The 24,255-nt window shown below is 56.9% G+C and overlaps 1 protein-coding gene across 2 annotated transcripts in view; it reads left to right on the plus strand.

The window, feature by feature from the left end:
• GLIS1 (GLIS family zinc finger 1) overlaps positions 1 to 24,255 on the plus strand; it is a 212,812-nt gene that overhangs the window by 175,709 nt on the left and 12,848 nt on the right. For both annotated transcript variants that reach the window (XM_032302592.1, XM_032302594.1), the window contains exons 5-7: positions 16,097 to 16,258; positions 20,834 to 20,944; positions 23,752 to 23,884. In XM_032302592.1, coding sequence (XP_032158483.1) covers positions 16,097 to 16,258; positions 20,834 to 20,944; positions 23,752 to 23,884 — 406 coding nt within the window. The remainder of the gene's footprint in view (positions 1 to 16,096; positions 16,259 to 20,833; positions 20,945 to 23,751; positions 23,885 to 24,255) is intronic.

Genomic DNA, 24,255 nt, shown 5'->3' on the forward strand with positions numbered 1-24,255 from the left:
CCCCTAACACCCTTTCTAACTCAAACTTCCTGTGATCTTAAAAGAACCTTCCTGGGGTGCTTGGCTAGCTCAGTCACTAAGTGTATGCCTTTGGTTCAGGTTGTGATCCCAGAGTTCTGGGATCGAGCCCTGCATCGGGCTCCCTACTCTGCGGGAAGCCTGCTTCCCCTTCTCCCACTCCCCCTGCTTGTGTTCCCTCTCTCACTGTGTCTCTCTTTGTCAAATAAATAAATAAAATCTTAAAAAAATAAAAAACCCAAAATCTTCCTTCTTACCCAAGGATGGGAAGAGACAAGGGTGACTAACCCCAACCAAGCACATTGTTCCACTCAGCAAACGTGCCCTGAGTCCATGCTGTGTGTCCAGGTCATTGCTGGGCTGTGTAGTGAGAGGCCGATCAGTGGGACCAGCCTCATCCCCTCTCTGACTCACACCCCCAGCTGGCAGGAGGAAAGGACATGGAAGCCAAGAGTTAAAATACCGAGTCCTAGGGGCTATGATGAGGGAAGGACAGGGCTTGGTGGGACCCCAGAGGAGCCTGGCCTTAATAGTGGGGGAATCAAGGAAGGCTCCCTGGAAGAGGTGGCTTATGAGCTGAAGCTTGAAGGATGAGCAGGATTTTGCCAGGTAAAGGGGCGGGAGGAGGGCACTCTGGGTAGAGAGTTAAGGGAGCAGAGGCACAGGCTTCCTGGAGCATGACGCCCATCATTGACATGTTGTATTGCTGGGTGGAGCCTGTCCTGACCCCAGAGATGGTGGGCCCTGCCATCTCTTACCTCATTTGGCCCTTACAATAAACCCACCAGGAAGGCGTGTTAACTCTTTTCAGAAAACAATTCTGGACCAGTGAGGCTAAGTAACATGCCTAAGGACCCAAGGCAGTACACAGCAGAGCTGGGACTTGAACCTTGGTCGGGCTGACCCAAAACTTCTACACCCCATCCAGCTGGCCCAGAAGTGTGTCCTCAGATGTTCAGCTGAGACTGCAGAGATGGGTATGGGAAAGGTCACTCTTCCTGGTGCTCTTGGCGGCTGCCGGGAGATGAGCAGCAGCCTTGCCCTCCCCCATCCAGGCTTGTGGCTCGGATTTGCCAATGTGTCCTCTGATCTAGGAGTGAGGCTGTCTGTCACCACTATTTGACTAAACTGGCCACTGCATCTCCAGAGTCTCTTCGGTCATCACTGACTACCACGTGTGTGACAGCTCAGTGATATCACCCCATGAGGAGGCATCTGTACCTGTCCAGGGCGGGGCATCCGACAGGGTGAGCCTTGGCTTTCCTGATGCAGGGACACAGCTGTCATTGTCATGGGCTTCATCGCCACATCCATGCCTTCCCTGATCCTCAGATCCCCTCTAGAGATCATCATGTGGAAGGAAACTGAGTTCACAGAGGACAGGAACAAATGTCACATCCAGACCTGACTCAGATCTTTGGCTCCACATCGAGGATGGGAGCGTCCTCCAGTCCTGTTCCCCAGGACAGCTCACCTGAAGCCACATGTAGAACTCAGCAGAATCTAGTTCTGCAATCTCAGTCTGTCCAGAAAGGATCACTGCCCACTGTGATTTCTTTTTAAACTTCAACAAAACACAGGGGTATAAAATATATAGTAAAAAGTGTGACATATCAAGAAGTGGAAAACAGTACAGAGAAAAAAGAAAAGTTATTTCTAACGAGACTACTCAGTAATACCCACTGTTTAACATTTTAGAGTATTTTTCCAGACTTTTCTCAGTACATACGATAATTGTCCTCTGTGCTAGAATAGAATCCCCCTGTATTTACTATCTGGTGACTTGCTCTTGTCACTACATTGTGTCTGGGACATCTGGTTATGGGCTCTTAGCTGAGCGAGTGAGTGAATGAGGACGAGCGGATGGCCAGTGACTGAATGGGCATCTGTCTTGTGTCACCGGACAGGTCAGGCTTTGTGAACTGTGCTCAGACTCTTCCGGAGTGGGAAGCCTCGGACTCCGTTCTGCCACTGTCTCCCTATTTTCCGTCACCTCGGACCTCAGTTTCTCCATCTGCACGGGGGGTTGCAGGTGGCGATGGTTGGTGTTCGGCAGCCTCTGACGCTGACTCTGCACAGCCCTGGGAGCGGGGGTGGGGGGAGCCCTGTACTCTCGTTCCATACTTGGAATGCCAACACACACTGAATCCCGGAGAGCTTGGGTGGTTTGTGCCGATCATGGAGCTGGAGGAGAGTTACAACTTGAACTCAGGCCTGGGGGACCAATGAGCATGTAGGAGCAGAAAGAGTCTGCCCTAAGAATCCAAGGGGACCAGAGCTGGGGCAGGAGCCCAGGGAAGCCTTGTCAGCCCTGCACTTTCTGGTCTGCCTCGAGGTCTGGATCTGTAACACAAGGACCTCCAAAGGCCAGCCGGTCCTAACATTGAGTCCTGAGTTCCTACACAGCCTGGCCCAGCCCCCCTCCCTTTCCCCAAGGGCCAGAGTGGACCCAGAGAGGAAAGCCCAGAGCTTCTGCCGAGGAGCCACTATTGGAGCTTAGTTAGCCCTGATGCCTGAGAGAGTTCCAGGCTAAGGGAACAGCATATGCAAAAGCTCTGGAAGTACAGGAAGTTCTGAAAACCCAAGCAGTCAGTATAACTGGAGCCTGGGAAGGAAACGGGAGCCTGGGAGGCAGTCGCAGCTGGAAGGCCTGCAGATTCAAATGCTGGGAGTCAGAAACACCAGGCCTCAAGGCTGTGGGTAGTACGTTGAAGGCAGCAGGGAGCCACCACTGGATTTTGTGCAGCGGCAAGGACAGGCTTGCCATCTTGCAATCTGTCTGACTACAGGATGGTTGATGGATTTGGAGGCAGTGGCCATGGTGGAGGCAGGGAAGGGCTGGTGAGGAGAGAGGCTGCATACCTGGCTCTTCTGTGGGGAGCGAGCAGTTGGAAGACCTCACCTGAGCCCTGGGCCCCCTGCCCCTCCCAGGCTCCCAGCTCGCTTGCCCCAAGACAGAGCTGCAGACTCATCAGCCCTCAGTGGTTGGGCTGGGTCCAAGCGCAAGGCCGAGATTTATGTTCAGTAAATTATTGGTGCCCCAGTCAGAGCGACGCAACTCAGCACAATGGCATCCTTCTCTTTTTGTGCTCCTTCATTTTAGAAGCCAAAGCTAAATGTTTTAATTTTACATTATTCCTGACATAATGCTAATGAGTTCCAGGCATCCCTCCCCCCTCCCCGCCCCCAGTCAGGCTCAACTCTGCAGAGCCAGGCTTCCGGGAGGGGCCCTGCTCCCCGGAACGCCCCTCCTGCCACCCCCTTGGTTCTCAGCCAAGTGCCCTGTGGCGAGTTTCTCCTTCAGGATCCCTTCCTGTTTTATCATACAGTTTTTTTGTTTGTTTGTTTGTTTGTTGTTGTTGTTGTTTGGGTTTTTTCTGTTTTTGTTTTTGGTTTGTTTTTTTTTTTCAGCTTCCTGGGTCTTCTTTCATGTGGTGGCCGCAGAGGGCTTCCCCTTGTCCAAGGGACAGAAGGCACCTGGGTGGCTCAGTCATTAGGCATCTGCCTTCTGCTCAGGTCTTGATCTTGGGGTCCTGGGATTGAGCCCCAGATCAGGCTCCCTGCTCGGCAGGAAGCCTGCTTCTCCCTCTCCCACTCCCCCTGCTTGTGTTGTTTCTCTTGCGCTCTCTCTCTCCCTGTTAAATAAATAAATAAATAAATCTTAAAAAAAAGAAGAAGAAGAAGAAGAAGAAGAAGAAGAAGAAGGCTCTCCAGATTGCTGGACAGCTTGCCTGGTCTGGCAGAAGCTGCCCATCCCCTTCAGACCCCTGGGGCATCCCAGCCACAGGTGAGGGGTGGGACACCTCTCCCAGACTCTTCCAGAGATTTCCAGCCTGTGCGGGGCTAAAGAGTGGGGGAACTGGGGCCTTAGGGGAAACAAACACTCTTGGGGAAGCTGAGAGACAGTGTGGCAGCTGTTACTGCTAGAATTGTTATGTCCTAGTGATGTGAAACTTTGAATTCTTTGCTTTTTGTCTTTTCTTTCCCACGGCCTAGTGTTTCTTAACCAATCTGCTTTTGGTTGAATGCAGTGTCAGAACAGGGCCAAGTTGGCATCAGCCATCCCTGGGTTCAGTCCCGATGCCACCCCTTTACTCTGTGGGCACCATGAGCTCAGGCTCTCTGGGACCGTCTGTCTCCTTCTCTATGAGAGATAGTCATGAGGCACCTTGTGTCCAGGGCGGCCTGCAGGTCAAAAAACGCAGAGCACAGAAAGAGTGCACCGGCTGACTTCTTTATGTCCGGTTCCAACATGCAGTCTTCAGACTCAAGTGAGGGAAAAAGAAATGCAACGTGGACGTTTTCCATGAACTCCCTTCCCAGGCCGAGCGTTTGCATGCTGGCAGTTCAAGAGTACTGGCGTCCTTTCTCTTTGGCCAGAGTCTGCATGTGTCCCATCCCTCTGAAAGATTGCCTCAGGCCCAGCTCGGACTCAGTCTCCGCCATGGTGCTACACTTGGTACCTCCGGAGACATCCCGAGCCCTGCCTGTAGGGGACCTGGGCCCCACCTACGAAGAGCCCTGCTTCAGGTCCCACAAGCTGAGCTGGGGACGCTGTGGCACACCCAGGGCATGGCCCCCAAGCTCAGAGCCTCCCCACTTTTAGGGATCGCAGCCATCATGCATATCTTGCTTCCCCTCCAGTGACCCTATCCCAGTGGGAGTACTGTCTCAGGAGTGGGGACATGGGAAGCTTGGCTCTTTCTCCTGACAGAACCTGTCCTGCCCCCTAGTAATTTGGGGTCTCCCCACCCTACCCCGCACTTCCCTCAAGGCTCAGTTGTTTGTTATTTGGGGTTTTTTTCATTCATTAACAGATATTTCCAAAAGCCCACTCCGTGTCAGGCCCTGTGTTGGGCATTTTTAGATGGGTTTGTGGCAGAAAGATCGTTTGAAATCTTAACTGTGCATGACTCAGCTCTGCCTCAGAGATCTTTCCATTTGGCCCTGGGGCCTGGGATGTCGAAACCCAAAAGCCAGAAGTTCATTCCTGTCTGCTCTGCTTTCTGTTAAGTCATCTCCTCCCCGAGGCACCTGAGTAGGGCCGTAACGCTCTTCCACACATACCCATTTGACAGATGAGAACAGAGGCCCGGCAGGGAAAAGGACTTTCCCTGGATACCTGGCCCAGGGAGCTGCCCCATGGCTGACCAGCGGGGTGCCCGGCTTATTGCTGGATGTCACCATGCATGGTAGGGCAGTTGGGGCCAGGAAGGAGGGTCACTGGCAGCAGTCCCCCCTTCAGAGAGACCCCAGCGTAGGCCTCTGGGTCCCAGGCCTGCCTCTCACAGGGTTGCCGTGATGCTGGTGGGACCAGGGCAAAGAGTGTTCTAAACAATGGGGCACTTCGCCATCAGAAAGGTTTGCTGTGTCTCTTCTTAACTTCTTATCCCCTCCAGGACTTGAATTTCATTTGGGTTTTTGTTTGTGTCTATGTTCTTAATGGTAACTGACTTTCCTTCACCAGCTTCTATGTGAGTGCAAGACTGTCCCCTTTCCTTCCATCTGCCATGAATCCGGGTGCTGGGTTGGAACAGCTGTAGGAGGGTGTGAGAGGGCCCCCCCGGGCCCCATTCAGGGTGTGGTCCTAAGTTGCCTGCACAGGGTCAGCCCACCTTGGCACCCCTCTGTCGGTCAGTAACGGGTGGCTAGCTGGGGCAGGTGGGAGGGGTGATGGTGCTGAGGCTGGTCATCCTGTTGATAGCACTGGGCATTGGGTGGCAAGTGCACCCCAGTTTAGAGCTGGTAGCTTTGGGAGACATCTTGCAGGCCCCAAGCAGCCTTGATGAACACAAAATTGCCTGGCTTGGTTCCTGAACATGGGGGACAGGTCACTCCCCTCCTCCCTGGTGGGTCTCCTCCGAACTCCAAGCTCAGCCTTTGTGAATTTCCCACCGACATCCCTGGTTCTTACTGCCCATACCAGTGGTCTGGCCCAGCCCTACCCCAGCCACTCACAAGCCTGTTTCTGAACACCGCCCCCTTAAGGTGGGAGCCCAGGGCCTCACAGGACATCCTATGAGATCCAAACCCCAGAGCACACTGGGCAGGCAGGGGGCTCACAGCCACCCACGATCTTAGACGGGATCTTCACACGTTATACATTTGTAAGGATTCCGAGTGACCCGATGTGAGGTTTTCTTTCAAGAGACGGGGGTGATGTCTGGGGGCTCTTTCTTCCCCAGGCAGTCCTAGGACACTAAGCATCACACAGCTGCCACCAGGATGAACTGCACCTGGTATGCGTTCACCCCCATTGTCCCACTGTCCTGGGCAGACAAGCCTTGGGTGACTAAGCGCAGGGGAAGCAAGTGACTGGTCTAAGGTTGCATAGCAGCCAGTGATAGAGCCAGATCTGGCCTCAGATCTTTAACCTCAATGTTTTCACATATGGACGCAACCCCACTGTTTCTGTTTGGAATTTGGGAGGGGAGCCAAAAGGGGGACTGCCATTCACTGAGCGCTGTCCTGTACCCAGTAGCAGGGGCATGCTGCCCTGATGTCCCTAGCGGGCATCTGAGGCCAGGAGTGTCACCACATTTTACAGTGGGAACACAGAGCCCCATAGGGGCCAGGACCAAGAGGAACCAGACCTAAGCCCCAACTCTACTGGTGGTGGGGAGACATTGTGCCCAGGCTAGGGGGCAAGCCTGAGGGGAGGGGATGTTGAAGTCGGGGGCTGGATAGGGCCCTTTTGTTCATGGTGGTCCCTATCCCTCCTCCTCCCAAAATAGCACTGGCCAACCTCACTGCAACTTGTAGTCAGACACAGCCCCCAACAAAGGGGACCAGGTGCTTATGCTTGGTGGTTGGTTGTGGAGGTGGGGTGGGCTGCCATGTGGCTCTCCAGCCTCTGCCTACTGGCCTCCGCCTCCCAGGCCCAAGTTCCTAGAGGCCAAGCCGGGCAGCTGGCACGGTCCCAGGATGAGTGCGGTGTCCATGCCAAGTGTGAGCAGTCAGAGATGGGCAGTCCTGGAGTCAGCCCCACGATGGCAGCCAGGCCGAACTCGGTCCCTGGCCCTCAGAAGGGGGCAGAATCAGGAAGGATGGTGGGAGGACTGTGGAGAGGAGCGGATGTGAGGCTTGAGCCGGGGCTTAGAAGACAGGGAGGACTAGACAGGCAAATCGAGGGCCCTCGTGTGCAGAGGACACAGATACAGGCCTGAAGGCTGGCAGTTGTGGCTTATGGCTGAGCAGGAGAGGAGGAAAGAGCACTGAGCTAGAAGTAGGCATGGCCAGAGGCTGTTTTTGGCCTTGCCTTGGGGTTCTCTAAGGCCACATGTGCCCTCGCCAAAGCCGAGCCCGTCCAGCAGCCATGGGAAAGTTGGGAGGTACTGTGGGCCCCTGAGGGCTGCCTAGAGCCGTGGAAAGAGGTGTGTGGGAGTGTGACTGTCTCCAGGTCTGGCTGGGTCAGGTGTTGTGACAGTGTGAGGACATGTCTTTTATCCACTCACCTCCTAGAAGCTGTTTCACTCTGGGTGAGTGTCTTCTCCCCACCACACACGGACTGCTCCAAGGCCACACGTGGGGCAGTCTGCCCGTGCGGTGCTGTGGTGCTGGGGTGCTGTCAGTCAGTGCATCTGGGGCCCGGGGAGTCTGTGTGTTTGAGCCCGTGCTGGAGTCTAGGGCTTGGGGGTCCTTGTGTAGAGGTGTGAGCGTGTACGGGCTGGCCTTGTGTCTGTGACTTGAGCCCTGTTGGTGTAAGCATGTGTTGGAATTGGTGCTGTGCGGTGGTGTCCTGGGTTTCTCGGTCCTTGACGCCGGGCATGGTTGGGATAGGAGGTGTCAGTGCATGTATGTGTCTGAGTCTCCGCATTTGCACCTGGGGCTCGGTGCACGTGTGCGACAGCCATCCCATGCCATCTACCTGCTGCCAGGCCCTGGCCCCTGGCAGAGCCGCTCTTTGCCTCCCCATGATGTTCAGCCTCTGCTCAGCACCAGGAGCTCCCCCGGGGCCCACCTGTGTGCTTGAGGAGCAGACTCTGTGCCCCTCTGCTCCTCCTCATTTGGGGGCTCCACAAACCTCTGGAGGGGTGGCCTAGCCCTCTTGGCCCTTGCTCGCTAGGAATAAGAACGTACTTCTTGCCCAGAGACTTTGTGCTGGAGAGATCCCAGCCAAGAGCCTTCTGTGCAGTCCAGGTGAGAAGGGACAGGGGGTCTGCAGCCCTCATCCAGCCTTGGAAATCCACCCAAGGGCAGGTACAACCTGACTGGCTCTGGGAGATGGGGGGAAGGGGGGCTGTGGTCCCTCTAGCGCATTCTCCCTTTGCCTTCTGTGCTTCACAGCACCTCCCCAACCCCCTCCAGCCCGCCATCCTCTCTGGATGGTTAGGAAGGCACAAAGAGCTGAGCAGGTGTGAAGGGACCCCCACACTGGCCTGGGACCTTGGTCCTGGCTGCCCAAGACACTAGGGTGGCCCAAGGCATGGGAATCCAGGCACTGGAGGCAAACCTAGGGTCTATCCTGCGGGAGCTCTGGAAATCTGGCACCTAGACTCCCTGGGCCTTGCTTTCTGCCTGTGTCGTGAGGGAGGGGTTGTTATCCTGTCCTAATGGGACAAAGGAGGTCATGTGTAGGAAGAGTCTGGCCCAGTCCCGGGTACAGGGTAAATGTAAGAGCTGCTGTTAACGTCACAGTCTCCCTCCTGCATACGTCTGCCGGCTCCTTCGTTGACTCAGGTAGTACCGTGGGCCTGAAGTAAGACCAGACCCTCATGGGCTCCCAGAGCAGAGTCCATGCTGCTGCCGTCCGGCCTCGCCTCCCAGGACTCTCTCCATATCTGTCCCTCCCCTTCTTGCTTGGACCCCCTGAGGACTGGCAAAGCATAGGCTCTGCGGAGACTCCGGTGGAAACCCCATGGGGCTCTGAGGACAGTGATCTCCAGGCCAGAGTCCCCCTGCTGGGGTAAGGGGGTGGGGAGGGGACCTCAGCTCCCGGCTGGCTGGCCTTTCGAGCTGGCCAAACACTGAATTATCTGACATCTTGGAGAAGTCTCTGGCACCGCACATCCCAATCATTGTTATAAAGTAAGTTAAAAGTTTGCACAAAAATGAGAAGTTGATCCCCGAATGGCTTGCCAGACTGTTGTAACCCAATATATTTTACCCTTAAACCAGAAATGTGTTTGTTTAGAAGCAAGTCACTGGCAAATGCCAAAACTGGAGGCATTTCCTCCCCTGCCCCCACCCATGCCCTGTTTCCCCAACACGCCCCCCCGCCTTGCCCTTTGTGTCCAGATTCTTAGCCAGAGCGTGAGAAACCGGGCCCTCTCTGCTCTGTGGGCCACGACCGCCATGGGGAGGAGACTTGACATTCACCTGGAACCCGCTGCGTGCCGGTTCCTCCACTGGGCACATCTTGCATTTACTTCTCACTGTCGGTAGCAGTGGCCCCATTTCAGAGAGGAGGAAAAGTGAGGGCAGAAAGGGCACATGATTTGCCCAAGTTTGTGACTGTCCCTTGGTGGAGGCCGGTGCAGACCTCTCTCTGCACGGTCTCGTGCTCTGTGGCTCATATCACACTGCCCCCCACGCCTCACCTGTGAAGCAGCAATCTTGCTCTTTCCCAGGGGCCCGGGGAGAGAACAGTCTTGCTCAGCACACGGTGTGTCTGACAGCATGCTTCCCTCGGCAGTCTTGCTTAGCCACTCTGCAGACGAGAGCGGGGCTCAGAGAGGGCAGGATGCTGAGTGGGGTGAGCCCAGCCCCAGCCGGATTCTGACAGCTGACCCTGGACCCTCCCCCTCCCCCAGCCAGAACTTGAAGGGTCCTTGGGCTTGGCCTGCAGAGGGAAATGCTGGGCCCTTCCCAGCTCCTGGGATGGCTCCCCTCGGTCTTTCATCTCCTGCCCTTGGTTCTGTGAGCGGCACGCAGCCGTAATGGATTGCAGTGGACTTTTTTCAATTAGGTTCTGATTTTCCCCTGCCTGTTACTATAAAACTCCAGATGGTCTGGGGCTTCACGGTTCCCGGGGTATTTTACCCCATTATTTTAATCTTCCTTTGTAACACGCCCCACATGTGGAAACTGGGCCTTTCAGGACCCTGCGCTCTGAGCGTCGGCCGCGGCTCACTCCTTTCTGCGGCAACGCCGTGCTTTTCCTCTTTGTGCAGTGACATCTCCTCTCTTGGGGGGCCAGGAGGAAGGGCACCCTCCTCTCCCAGCCTCAGCTCTGCATCTTGGGCCAGGCCTGGCCTTTGGCTGGAAATGGAAACCAGGCTGTGGGCCTGGTTGGAAGTCATTGTAACAGCTGCTGAGAGTGACCCTGTTTCTGGTGCTTTCCATCGGGGACCTGCAGCAGTGACCAGAGTGGTTAGGGGTACAGAGAGACAGACAGGCCTATCAGCCAGACTCAAGACCAGATCCCAGCTCTGCCAGTCACTAGCCGTGTGAGCTGGAGCCAGGCGTGTCCCCTTGATGAGCCTCACACTCCTCGTCTGCAGAGTGGAGCGAAAAGGGAGCCTTAGCGGCAGAACACGTTGTCATGATTGGTGACAAACCACGTGAGACACACACAGCAGCCACCAGCCCTTGGTCGGTATCCAAGAGGGTGTCACCTGGCCACGTATATCCTGAATCACCCCAGGGTTGTCTTAGGATATATTTTAATGTTCATGCATTTTAAAGTAAAAAGTATCTGACATCCCTTCTTACATTTTTTTCTAGACAGGTGTCCCTTCTGTCTCTTCTCTCTCTCTGTGTCCCCACCCACCCACTCACAGTAGCTACGCCCTGTTGCCCATGGCATGTGAGCGTTTGTTCCTGGCCACATAAATGTGCTGTGTGGTTGGTTATCAGAGTGTGTTTCACATTCACCCCAAATAAGACCGAATGCTGCATGCACCCTGGGCTTACAGACAGCACCCCCCTGCTGTGTGCCCAGGTGTGCCCAAGTGATGCCCCCATTTTTGGTGGAACTCCAACCAACGCACTTGCCCGAGGTCTGACTCCAGCTGGGAAGTATGGATATGCACCCAGGCTGCTCTGATCCTGAAACATAAAAGTGTGGAGGTGGGAGCTGGAGGGAGCAGGCACCACCAAGCCATCACCAGGGGCCAGGGCACAGGCTCCAGGATGCCGTGATGAAGACTGATACTTGCCAGGCACTAGAATACTCTGTGGGATTTAGGCAGGGAAGGACTCAGACCTGTAGGCTTAAGTCTTCCTTCTAGATCCCAGATTTCGTGGGAGAGGAGAGGCAGGAGTCAGGACGGCAGCTAGTGCGGTCACTGGGGCGAGCGGAGCTGGGAGTGTGGGCCAGGAATCAGGGCGGCAAAGAAGAGAAGAGGGTGCACCAGGGAAGTTGTTTAAGAGGTGGCATTTCCGTGGCTTGGTGGCTGATTGGAAACAGGGCCCAGGGAGGAAGGAATGGGTTTTTGGCACAAGCATCTGGGTGGAAGTGAAAGATCAGGGGCTGGGGAGTCCAGCCAGAAGAAGCAGCACCAAGGTCCTCCAGGTGAAGAGCCAACTCATTGGCTGGGCCCCATCAGTGAGTGCATGGGGCGGTTTCTGTGGTGTTTTCTGGGAAAAAATACCCCCAAACTCACCTGTTCCAGGATGAATCAGCACTCCATGGATTAGAAAGAAAGAAGAGAACCCCCCACATTCCAATTTCTACTTCCACCTCTCCTCTGCGTCCCTTCATTCTGGCTTAGCAAATCCTTGGCTGTCTCCAGAACATTCTCTACCCCTCCCAGTCTGTCTGTGCTTCCCACGCTGTTTGTCCAAACGCTGCTGAGGCATCAAGTCCTGGCTCCTCCGAGAAGGCTTTGGTGAGCCCCCTGCCTTCCCCAGCTGGAAGCTCCCTGACATCAGCCCCTTCATGGGGCTGAATGCATTCTTTTTTGTTTGGACTTACGGGTGTTTTGTGGCCTTTTTTGCCCCAAAGTTCCAGCTCCCAGCACGCTGCCAGGCACACAGGGGTACCCGAGTGAGTCAAGATGTGAATCCATGTGCACAGAGATGAGAGGATGAGCCTGAATCCCAACAGTGAGGAGGTAGAAGGGTGGCAGATGAAGGTCAGGTGACAGGGCACCTGCGAGCAGGGACGAGGGTGTGCGGTAAGGCTGGGGGCGTGCGACTGTTGCATGGAGTCATGGGCTTTACCTGGCACTGCTGGCTTGTGTTGAAGATTGAGGGGGTCCCTTCTTCCCACTAGAGGTGGCAGTTCTGACTGTGGCTTAGCCCTTCTGGGCCAGTAGCAGCCACTCCTGCTTTGCCCCCCTTGCACCAGGGTGGGGGACATCCTAAGAGATCTGCTCAGCGGGGTTATATACCTGAACATTCACAGCAGGAAAGAAGGGGTCTGTCCAGGGCAAAATCTGCCCGAGAGCCTCAAGGAACTACTGTGTTGGGGGAGGAGTATAGGAAGGCCTGTGTGTCGCCCCCTGGGCTGCAAACCCCATAGAAGGATCATTACATCTTTGGGTCACAGTGGCATTGCCATAGGGCCCATTCTCCAGCCCCCCTCAGGGAAACCAAGGCCCCCTGTTGGCTCTTTTTCTGCCACGAGACCTATGTCTCCATTCTGGAAGCATCTCTACCCCCCCAACACAATAGTGGGGGGTACCTCTCCGTGCTGCCCTCCCAGCCCCCACATAGCCAATGGATTGGGCCCCGTCAGGCCATTCCCACCCCAAAAGGTTGCCTCACCCTAATCAGGGGCTGTTTGGGCACCCAAGCAGTGCCCCCATGGCACTGACCTTGAAAGGGTTTTAGGGCCAGACCAATGGCAAGCCTGTCAGCCAGGGCCCCCTGTTCTTTACTTCTGGGGTCGGTAAAACCTGACCTACACAGGTATCTTTCCTGAGGGCAGGATAGGAACCATCACTACCGTGATAACAGAACATTCACAGAATATGTGCTGTGTCGCGTGTGGATATGCACCTTGCCTTGCCCTTACACCAACTGCCTGAGCTGGTTTGTCTTCATTTTATGGAGAAAGAAAGAGAGGCACAGAGAGGGGCACTGACTTGCCAAGATCACAGGGCAGTCTGCTTCCTAAGTCTGGACCCCCGGCCTCAGGTCGTGCCACACCAGACCTTGGAAAGGCCTTGAATGCTAAGGGGGTTGGCTGGATGTCGGAAGGCATGAGGAACTCTGGAGAGTCCTGAGTGGGGTAACCCCAGGCATAGCACAGGCCCAGCAGAGCGAGCGCACATGGCTGTGAACCAGGGAGCATGCCATCCTCCTCACTCTGCCCCTGTTGGCCATCTGCGCAGTGGTTGGATAGAGAGAGCCGGGTGAGCCATGGCAGCAGATGTGAGCAGAGCCCATACCCTCAAGGTGCCCTGGCGTGTCCGGGGGCTGGCCTGCTGGGGGTGTGGCTCGGCAGTGGGCCCCACAGCGTCTTCACCCCAGAGCAGTCTTGGATCAGGCGGCACCCCTTCTCCACCTGCTGCTACCTCCAGTTCCACCTCGGGGGATGGGCATCCCATCAGGGCACCCTTGACCGCTGTTTGTTGTACCCTAGCCTGTGACTCTGCTCCACGGCGGGGTAGGACATGGGTGTGGCACAGACCTCGGGTATAGATATCGGGTGTTTGGATGAACCCTGCAGGGAAGAGGGTGCACTCCCAAGGGCACAGGCACTCCAGGCCTGGGGATTTCTGTTCTCACCCCCCCCCCCATCAGGTTTTTAATCCAGCCTTTGTCCTATGAAGGAGATGCTAGCCCTCCCCTCAAGGCACCCTCAGCTTGGAGGTCTGGCGAGAAGGCAATGGGTGTGCAGCAAAAATCTTCTGATCTGCAGGCTCAGAGTGTGTCCAGAGAGGGGCTGCGGAGGCTGGGAAGGCTTTTCGGAGGAGGCCGTGCTTGAACACCACTGAGTAGACCTAGTCCAGTAAGACATCTGCAAAATTAGTGAAGGAGGGAAAGGCATTCCAGGCCCAGGGAGCAGCTCAAGCAAAGGCCTGGGGGCATGAGAGTCCCGAGGATACTCTGAGTCGTCACTCCCAAGCAGCTCCAGCAGGACGACATGATGGGTGTGTGCAGATGAGAGAGGCTGCAGGGTTGCTGCAGAAGAGCGCGAACACCAAGCCACAGGTCCTGGGCTTTTGAAAAATGTTTGAATTAAATTGTCGTTGAGATGGAAGGGAAGGTGTCCCATGGGGGGGTAGGGCGTGCAGCCTGAACAAAGCCACACTGCTGAGACGGAGGCTGGCCAGACAGGCACACAGGCCCCTCTGAGAAGAAGATGATGCATGGGCCTCCAGAGTCTGCTGGGCTCTCGCACAGTCCAGAAAAGCAGGCGGGGCCTAAGGACTTATTGCTTCTAAGCCTTAGATATCTATCCTTCAGGCAGCAGCCAACGGAGGAACAAAGGGACCAGCTGGGTGCCAAGAGGCAGCCCGCTTTCCAGCCGTGGCTCCTCCACCTCATTTTGGGGTGAATTTGGCACGGAGCCATTGTAGGAGAGCAGAGGAGTAGCTTGTGGCCAACTTACTCCCCAAACAGGATTTCCTCCCGGTTTTCATGAGTGGAAAAGGCCCATCGACTGGGAGCAGGAGGGAGGACAGTCTCGAAAACCCAGCAGCAGGCTGCCTGCCTTGGCTCAGCCCCGGCGGAGCATAGCCTGCGGTTGTGGCCGGGCCTTCAAGGAGGAGACGGAGGGTGGAGACAGCTCACCCCAGACCAGTCATTGTCCCGGAGTCCCCGTCCTTATGTCTGTCCGGGAGCTGGTTCCTCTGTCTTTTCCTCCTCAAGGGTTGCCTCGCCCTGCCCACCTGCCCTGGGAAGGCAGCAGCCAGAGCACAACCATCTGCGCTTCGGTGTCAGAAGGGGCCTGCGTCCTGTCTTTGCCGTGACACAGCCCTGCGGTCACCACACAAAGCCTCTGTCTCTGAGGCAGGAATGTGGAGGCCACACACCTCAGAGTTATGGTGTGGTACAACAGCGTGCTCCGTGTCTGCATGGATAGAGCGGGGCCGGGTCTGAGTGGGGTCGTCTTCCCAGCCCCCGGTGTGCCCCACAGGAGTGCTGGCCTGGCCGGACACCCTGGACAGTGAGGACAAGCAGGGAGGAGTGGCTAGCCACACGGGGGGTCCAGGAATGTGCCAGGGGGCAGCATTAGAGCTGGACTTTGAAGGCTGACGGGGGATTGGATGGATGATTATAAGAGAGACGGTGTCCCTGGCTGAGCGACTGGCGAACTGGGGCTTGCAGTGGCCTGGTGGGCTCCTGCTGTTGCTGGGGGCGTGCAGGAGTTAGGGGCAGGAAGGTATACAGGGCGTCCGGCCTCAGGCAGAGTCATGGCATCCTGTTTTACGTCAGAGACCTCCTCAGGGGGTCGTGTAGGGGAGAGCGTGGGAGGAGTGAGAAGTTCAAGGGTTCTGGGGCGGGGGGAGCTCAGCAGAGTCTGGGGGGATGGGGCACCCTGGACTGCAGGAGGAGGCCCCACGTCTTCTGCTCCGTCCAACCCACCCCGACCAGAGGCGTCGCCTTGTTTGGGCCACACCTGCTGCTTGCCCACTGCCCAGCATGGGACCTGGCCCATGTGGGCACTGGATGGATGCCCAAACAACGCGTTGAAGACCCTGAGTTTACAAATGGGTTGTTATTCTGACAGTGATCGGCACTGATGCACGCTCCAGATGGACAGAGCCCTTTGACAGTCAGCGTCCCCCTCCACATGGAGCTCCCTGTCAGCCCTGAGTGGTAGTCACATAGTCTTAAGTCTGTAGACAAAGAAATAAGGGCAGTCAAGGGCACTGCCCTAAGTCTCACTCACATGCAGGCCTCAGATCCCAAATCCAGGGCCGTCTTTCCCACTCTCCTGTCCCTTCAAGGCTGTGCTGCCAACAACAGCATGTCATTTCCACCTGCCACTGGGGATCCTTCCAGATCCACAGAGGGAAAGACCCCTTTCTTCTCTAACCCTCACGGCCATTTCTAAGGCACAGGAACCCACCAAGGTTTTCCGGATAGAGCCTGGGTCCCGATCACTACATGGGGAGCTGAAGTGGGGCACCTGGAGGCCTTGGGCAGGACTGGGGGACAGGGGATGCTGGGGCCGCTCCCAGGCTGAGTAGCGGCCCTCCCCCCGGGGCTGCAGAGCACCCCTCACCAGCCTTTCCTGCAGTTTGAAGGCTGCAGCAAGGCCTTCTCGCGGCTGGAGAACCTCAAGATCCACCTGCGGAGCCACACAGGTGAGAAGCCGTACCTGTGCCAGCACCCAGGCTGCCAGAAGGCCTTCAGCAACTCCAGCGACCGCGCCAAGCACCAGCGCACCCATCTGGACACGGTAGGCCAAGGGCAGAGGCCGAGGGGAAGGGGTGGGCGGAATGCACGCTCCCTCCCTTGTGTGGTGCAGGCCAGTAGCCAGGGCCCGTGAGGAAACCTGCCTTTGTCCTGAGTCCTGGACATTCTGGGCAGCATAACTATGCCAGGAGAGGGGAGGCCTGTTATTATGGGACGTTTGTCCGATAGGTAGGGGCAATTTTCCATCTCCCAGTTGTGGCCAGTGTCTCTCAACATTGCCAAATAGCCCGGGGAAGAGGAAGTAAAGTCTTCCAAGTTGAGAACCAGTGCTTCAGCCTGCGGCTCCTGGCCTGGGCACCAGTGTCCAGACATGCCCCATGGAGAGAGCTGGCTCACCACCGTGCAGCCCTTCCCCCAACCCATCAGCCAGCCACAGAGCAGGCCTTCCCTGCTCTTCCCATCCCACACCCTCCATGGAGACGGGTCAGAGCCTCTCCAGGGCTGTCCGTTAGCTCCTAAGCATGGTGGGTGTGGGGTTGAGGTGAACAGGGCCTCGGACTCTAGATCTGGGCCCCAGATCCCTGTAAGTCCATCCCCTTTCCCTCATTTGGGTCAAACGGTCTTAACCCTCAGCTTTGTCACAGCTCCTCTGTTGGTCATCCAGACCTCAGCGGTTAGCAGCACACTTTCAAAAACGTCGTCTCCCACAATCTCATACTGACCCTGCCTGTCAGGGGTCCGCTGACCCTTTTGACAGCTGAGGGAAGCGGGGCTTCAGGAGGCTCAGTGTCTGCCCAGCTGGGAGGTGGCGGAGCTGACTCGGAGCTGGGCCTTGCACCCGTGTCCCAGGGGTGCATATGGCCTGGGGGGACCCCGTCCCCAAGTACAGCAGGAGACAGGTCTGCATCCAGAGTGTATGTCTGTATCTCTCTGCTCTCTGGGCAAACGTTGGGTGGCGGACGTCTGCTGGTGGGGGACTGGAAGACCCAAGTGGCCAATGGGCCCAGGCTGTCTAACAGACAGATACACGGATGAGGAAACACAGGCCCACAAGAGTGAGTAACAACAGCAGTCAGAGCTGGGAGTGAGCTGGGAAAGCCGAGAGCCAAAATGTTAGAAACACAGAGAAATCACGGGGTGGGTGCAGGTTAGGTCCTGGCCAGGATGTTCTATACGTTTCCTTCACAGCCAGTGTCCCATACACTCTTTCCAGTTTAATGTTGGTAATAGTCTACAAGGTAAAGGCCACGATTCCCATTTTGTAAAGAAACTGAGACTCTGGTGAAGTCACTGACTGTCACACAGCTGGTACATGACAGAGTCCAGTGACCCTTGGCTGGAAAAGCCGGGGTAGCAGTCCCCCTGGAAAGTAGGGATTGGAGTACAGGAGACAGGGTAGGAAGAAGGAGCCCTGTCCCCAACTGAACCCAACCCTTCTCTCCACCCCACCCCCCTCAGGCTTTGCTGTCACAGGCTGTGCTGGGGACATGAAGTGAGGCCTTCTCACCAACCCCTGCTTTTATTACATTCTCACTAGCCCAGCCTTGGGGTCCTTGGTCCCCACCCAGGCCCTGAGGGGTATAGCCCGTGCCCAAGCCCCCTGGTTATGTCTCCCAGAGACCGTAGGACAGCACCAACAGCACCAGGCCCTCTGCACACGCAACCCCCAGCCTGAACAGTGTCCCTCTGGGCCTCTCAGGGTCACCTACTCTGACTTGCCCCCTTCCTCCCTCCCTTCCTGCTGCATTTCCTGGACCCAGCCCCAAAGCAACAGGCCTCTGGCCCCCACTTGGTATGTGAACAGAGCTGTGAGGACTAGGTCAGGTCAGGCCCACAGTGAGCCCAGAGGGTTATGGCAGACCTTCATCTCCCCACAGGTCCTGGTGAAGCCCTAGAGGTACAGCCGCCAAGCCCAGCCCCCACTTGTGCCCTTCCCCACAAAAACAGCTCTGGCTATCCTGCCCAGAGAGGTTGCCTTCCCAGCACACAGAGGCCAGTGGGTCAGCCCATGTGGGCTGGGCCTTGTTTTCCAGAAGGGACCCAGTCATGTTCCCAGCTCCCCTCTGGCGCCAGAGAAACATGGGATTCTCGCCATGGGCAGGAAAGTGGCAGAACAGACTAGAGAGAGCCAGCCAGGTTTGAAGTCTGGCCCTCCACCTGGGCCCAGAGCTCTAAGGAATGCCACCGAGCGTCTCTGGGCCTCATTTTCCTCAAACACCTACATCACCGGGGAGACGTGGGGAAATTAACTGGAACAATACAGGTGTAGGCCTGACACACGGTCTACATGGCAAACAGGCAAACTTTCCCTGCTCCGACTTGCTGACTGGAAGCTGACCAAACCCGGCCATGTCCCCTGGCGCTCAGAGTCCTGACTGCCACTGTGCAGGGGGTGATCAGGTCTCCTGTACCCAGGCAAGGAGAGCCCCCCCCACCCCAGAATGTCACTGACACACTCTTGCTTTGAGATCTTGGGCAATGCGTCAGCTTCTGTTTCCTCCTCTGTGCTTCTCCCACAGTGGGTATGAGGCTGAACGGGTGCCCAATGGAGAGTAGCCGCACACAGACCTGGAGGGCCATATGGGCCATGGCCCTCCATCCTTCCTGCACCAGCACCAGTGTCCTTGTTACTAATGAGGCTTTGGGTCCGGGATGGTGACTCCCCAGGCCTGGGCTTGGCTGCTGCCTGGGATAGCCACAGGGTTTCCTGAGGGCTCACGGGGGAGCAGAACCGGAGGAATGTTCTGCACACGTCAGGCCCTGGAAAAACAAACACGGAGATGGGCCTTGTGCCCTTTCCAGGCGAGTGCGCCTGCACACTCGGAGCTCTGTTTGTTTGCTTTCTGGCAAGAGCGTGTGGATTTGTATCAGTGTCCCTGAGGGACAGGGCCAGGGGCCTGACAAGCTGGAGCCCACGAGGGAGAACATGTATGTGTACATATGTCCGTGTGTTGGGGTGGGAGCAGGGCCCTAGGAGAGAGAGAGAGAGAGAGAGAGAGAGAGAGTGAGTGTGTGTGTGTGTGTGTGTACACGTCTGTGTCTCACGTAGCTAGAGAGGGGCAGGTCTGAGGCGTGCCCTCCGCCCTCCTGCCCAGCACCTTCCTTTCAGGGAGGCAAGCCTCTCACTTCTCTGTCTCTTTCTTTTTGCTCTCCTCCATTTCTTTAACCTGGCAACTGTCCGTGGCAGCACCAAGGTATGGTCATCTCTTTCTGCTTCCCCCTCCCCATGAGGTCCCTGGGTCTGTGGTTGTACTGGTCTCTCCTCACACCAGTGGGAACAGAGTTGCCTAGAGGTTAGGGAGGGGTTGGGCGGGGGCAGTTCGGCTGGGTGTGTCTCACAGGGACACGGCCATCCCGGTACTTAATCTGAGACGTACCCCTCCTCCACACCTCCTCCAGTTCCCTGCAGTTGCTGGAGGCTGGAGGGCCTGGAGAAATCAGAACCACGAAGTATATTGGGATGGAAGGTTTCAAGCCCCAGTAGCAGCTGGAACCCCAAGCAGGGTCCTGTGGAACCCCCTACGGGGAAAGCTCAGAATTCAGTTTAGAGCTGCTCCTTGAGTCAGTCCCTGGGACCTAAGATGAATCAGAAGGGACCATCCCCCGAGGAAAGATCTAGTAGGAGAAGGACAATGAACGAAGCCAGCAGTGCTGGGTGCTCAGTGCTGCCTGGGGGAGGGTCAGGGAGCAGAAGTGGAAAGAAGGTTCCAGAAGGGCTGGGCAGATGGGTGTACAAGGATGGGGGCAGGAGGAGGGGTGAGAACTTCAGCAGGCCCACGTCCCAAAGGGCCTTCAGTGCTGGGAGAGGGGCTGTGTCAGAGCGCACAAGGGAGCCATGGAGGAGTTTTCAAAGGTGAGAGCATGGCCAAGGGTCCTCTGGCAGTGGTGGGAGGTGAGACTGGGGCACAGAGAACAGTATGAGCCCCAGGCAGGAACAGGGGAGGCAGGAACAGGGGAGGCAGTAAAAAGTACGGATTGGCTCTAGATGAGCAATGAGATAGGGGCTCAGGGGAAAGTGCACAAAGGGCCCAGACCCCCAGCTTCCCCAGGCCTTCGTCTGAGATCCAGCTCCCTCCCTGGCTCCCATGATCCCTGGACTGAGGATTTGGGTTTCTCACCGACCAGAGCAATCTGGGGTGTCTGGAGCCACTGCAAGGTGTGGTTAGTCACTCCCAGCCCTGAGGCCCTGCAGTACTCCAGCTTGGCCCCCCTTTTCTTCCCCTTCCTCCTCCTCTAAGACAGCCACCTCACTGTACTCCTTGCCCACTTGTGCGTTCTCTGCAGCCGTGGGCTCACAGGGTGCCCTTTCCTCAGAGCCAGTGTCCGAGCTGGGAGAATGCTTAGAATTCAGGTGGCTCCATTTTGCCAGAGAGACTCAACGATGGGAGTTGACTTCTCTGAGGTCCCAACATGAGGGTATCAGGGAGATCCAACCCCTCCTTCACTCTGAGGCGTGTGGGCAGGGCTGGCTGAGTGAGACCCCTCCTGGCTGGGGACACGGGGAGGGACTGGGTGTGAGCCTGCAGCTGGCTCCCCTCCTGCTGCGGGTCACAGAGTGCAACGCTGGGCTGCCAGACAGCTGCTCCCTCACCCCACCTCTGCCCCTCTGATGTTACAGAAGCCCTATGCCTGCCAGATCCCCGGCTGCTCCAAGCGCTACACGGACCCCAGCTCCCTCCGCAAGCACGTGAAGGCCCATTCGGCCAAAGAGCAGCAGGTGCGTAAGAAGGTAAGAGTCTCCATTCCAGGCCCACCTCTGCCAGGGTCTCCCCCCGACTCCCAGACTCGCAGACACCTATTGGGCAACAAGCCAGGTACCCGCACTCCTTGCCTGCATTCACCCTTCCACACACCTGGGGATGCTGCTCTCCATCGTCCGAGACCAGCCTCCCCCGGCCCCTGAGTTCACTTGCTCACCTCCAGCCGGCCAGACATCTGTCCACCCACAGACCGTCCACATACAGCTTCTCTATCATCCATCTGCCCCCTCGCCCTGGCTCGCTTAGTTAACATTTGATGGCAGGCCCTGTATAGGCATCGAAGATATAAAAATGGGAAACCATGGTGCCCTCCTCTGATGAGGACCTGGCAGGGAGACATAAAGAGCTCATTTGGTAGAATATAATAAAGATGACAGTAGAAGTCCACAGAGAATAGTCAGGTGTGCATAAGAGGGGGCCTTAGCCTGTTGGGGTGGGAGCAGGAGGGACCCAGGGCAGTGGGGGGATGGAGCTGCCACTTGGGGCTCAGCCCACCTCTGGGCTCAACCCACGTCTCCAGAAGAGCACCAGGGCCATGGGAGGCAGGTACTTGAGTGCAAGGGAAGGGGGTGGTGAAGAGAAACACCAGGGCCAGTCCAGGGGTATCCACGTGACAGCGGAGGACAGAGCAGGGAGAGCCTGTTCATTCAACCTGCAACATTTATGTAGTACCTACCGTTTTCTAAGCACTGTTTTAAGAACTGTGGACAGGGCTGTAAGTCCAGCAGAGAGAGACAGAGAGGCTGGAGAAAGAGGCCTGCTTCAGTCCTTTGGGGTGGGGGTGTACAGAGATGGGTCTGGGACACACAGGGCTCTGCTGGAAAGACATGGCAGGGTGGAGGCAACAGCCAAGCTTGAGGCTTCGGTCTTTATCCTATACCTGAGCCGTCTGGTGAGAACACCCCATCTGTCCTCACTGCGACGAGGCAGAGCCAAACTGAACCCCGCATGGAGTCGTGAACCGCAGGAGAGACCACCAGGGTCTCACCCCAGACACGCCCGTCTCCAGGGCCTGAGCTCTGTCCACTGCTCTCAGGCTGAAGGGCCCGAGCAGGGATGCGGAATGGCCTGGGCTCTATGCCAAGGAAGCTTCTAGCCTGAGCCCACTGGTGCCCGAGGACCAGAATCCTGCCCCGGTTTTCCCAGGCCCTGCGCTTGGCTCGCACTGAGCCCCAGGGACCTGAGGCCGCAGATCTGCAAGCTTCCCAACCATAGGCATCCATTAGGAGCCATCAGGAATGATGTATCTTATTGGGTAAAGCGACCCTTGTATTATGACAGCTCCTTGGCAGCCCTGCTGCGTTTCAGGGAGAATTAGAAATGCTTTTCTTCCTTAATGCTCCTCTCCTGCTGCTCCTAATCCAATCGACATTGCGGTCTGCAGGAACACGCCTTGGCCCTCTTTTGCCAGAAACTGAATTTACATGGAAAGCAGCTGCTGGGGCAAGGAGCTGAGAGCCTGTCGGGAGGCTGGGCGTGCCATCCCCCAGCCTGGGTGCCAGCTCTCTGGCCTGGGAGGGTGGGAAAAGCCTGCGGGCTGACTCTCAGCTGCTGTGCAAAGTGGGACCAGGCTCTTGCCCTCTCTGGGCCAGTTTTGTCCCAGGTGAAATGAAGAGTCTGGACAAGTCAATTTTCAGGGCTCTGATAGTGAGGCTTTGGGATTTCCCTGGGAGGGTGCAGACCTGCCTCATTGCCCCAGGTCCCAAGGGCCTCAACCAGCCACACCCTGACCCCATCTGGCCTCTCTGAGGAGGTAAAGATTTTGGGGTACAGAGCTCAAGCCTGCCTTTAGGACAATTGAGAGCTGGCCAAAATATTTGTCGGCCCAGGCTGCTCTCAGCCAGCGACTTCAGTCCGTATGTGGATCCAGTGTGCCAACTGTCACGTGACCATGTGGGGCTCAGCCAGCCCTTCACACAGTACCTTCAACAAGCTCGTTCATAGGTGTCATCTCCTTACTCCACACAGCAGCCGGGGTCCGGTGGGGGGGGGGGCAGTTGTCATTGCTTGTTACAGGCAGGGGACAGCCAAAGAGGTTAAGTTACTTGTCCAGTGTCACACAGAGAGTCAGAAGAGATGGGTTGGGATTTGAACCCGGGTCTTCTGTCTCTAGCCCTAGACTTTCCACTGTGCCTCGTGTTAGGAAGAAAGAAAGATGAGGGGATGGGGGGAAGGAAGGAAAGGCACTTCCGCTGTGCCCGCTGTGTGTCACACACGAGCTCACTGTGGCAGCCACGAGAATGGGCCACACAGTGACTGCTTGGGGGAGGGCCCAGTTGCATCCTTGGACACACGTCTGGGCCCATGAGTGAGGCTGTGCCTCTGGCAGGCTACTCCCAGCTAGGAACTGAGTGTGGCAGGCCCTGCAGGGATACTGAGGCAAAACCTCTGCCTGGGAGACACAGGACCCCTGACTTCCAACACACGGCTGCTCCCTGAGGACTCCGTCTAGAATGCTTCCACCAGTCTCCTTCACTCCCTCCTTTATTCTGGGTCAGACTTGTAGCTCAGCCCACAGCTCTCCCAGCCTGCCCAGCTCTCTGGTTTTCTCTCAGGCAAAAATCTTGGCCTGTTCACTCTTGTCTTAGCATCTGCTTCTCAGCCCTGAACTAACCCAACATGTATAATTAGCTCCATTTCACAGACGGGGAAGCCGAGGAGCAGTGAGGTGAAGGGTCTTCCTCTGGAGCCCTTCCTGTCCGGTCCCCTAAGCCCAGTGTTGCTGGTGGTGGGTGGTCTCACACTGACACCCTCTCTCCCTTTGCTTGCTCCTCAGCTGCACACGGGCCCTGACATCGAGGCCGACGTCCTGACTGAGTGTTTGGCCCTGCAGCAGCTCCATGGGTCCACACAGCTGGCTGCCAACGACAGGAAGGGGGGCCGCCCCCTGGGCCAGGAGCTGCTCCCAGGTAGGTGTGCAGGGAGGCAGGGCCGGCAGCACAGCCCTGCAGGAAGATGGTGAGGCTCTGTGGGCTCCCAGGGGCCACGCAGGCACCCACTCCCCTGACATACATTCCTTCACCCTCTCCTGTGGCTCTCTTGCCCACAGGAGGAAGTCCAGGCTCCTTTCAGCCTGGCCTTCGAGACCTCACAAGGCCAGGCCCACCCCAACCTTGGCATGTCAAACACGGTTCCTGAGCACCTCATGCTCCCTCTTGTCTCCAAGCCGCTGTGTTCACGCGGCCGGCCTCCTCCCCCAGCCCTTCACTGAGGCCGCTCCTGCACTTCCTTCAGGCCCCACATCAGGGTTCAGGCCCAGGCCTCAAGCCAAAGTCCCATG

The sequence above is a fragment of the Mustela erminea genome, chromosome 10 (genome assembly GCF_009829155.1).
Source record: "Mustela erminea isolate mMusErm1 chromosome 10, mMusErm1.Pri, whole genome shotgun sequence".
NCBI lineage: Eukaryota > Metazoa > Chordata > Mammalia > Carnivora > Mustelidae > Mustela > Mustela erminea.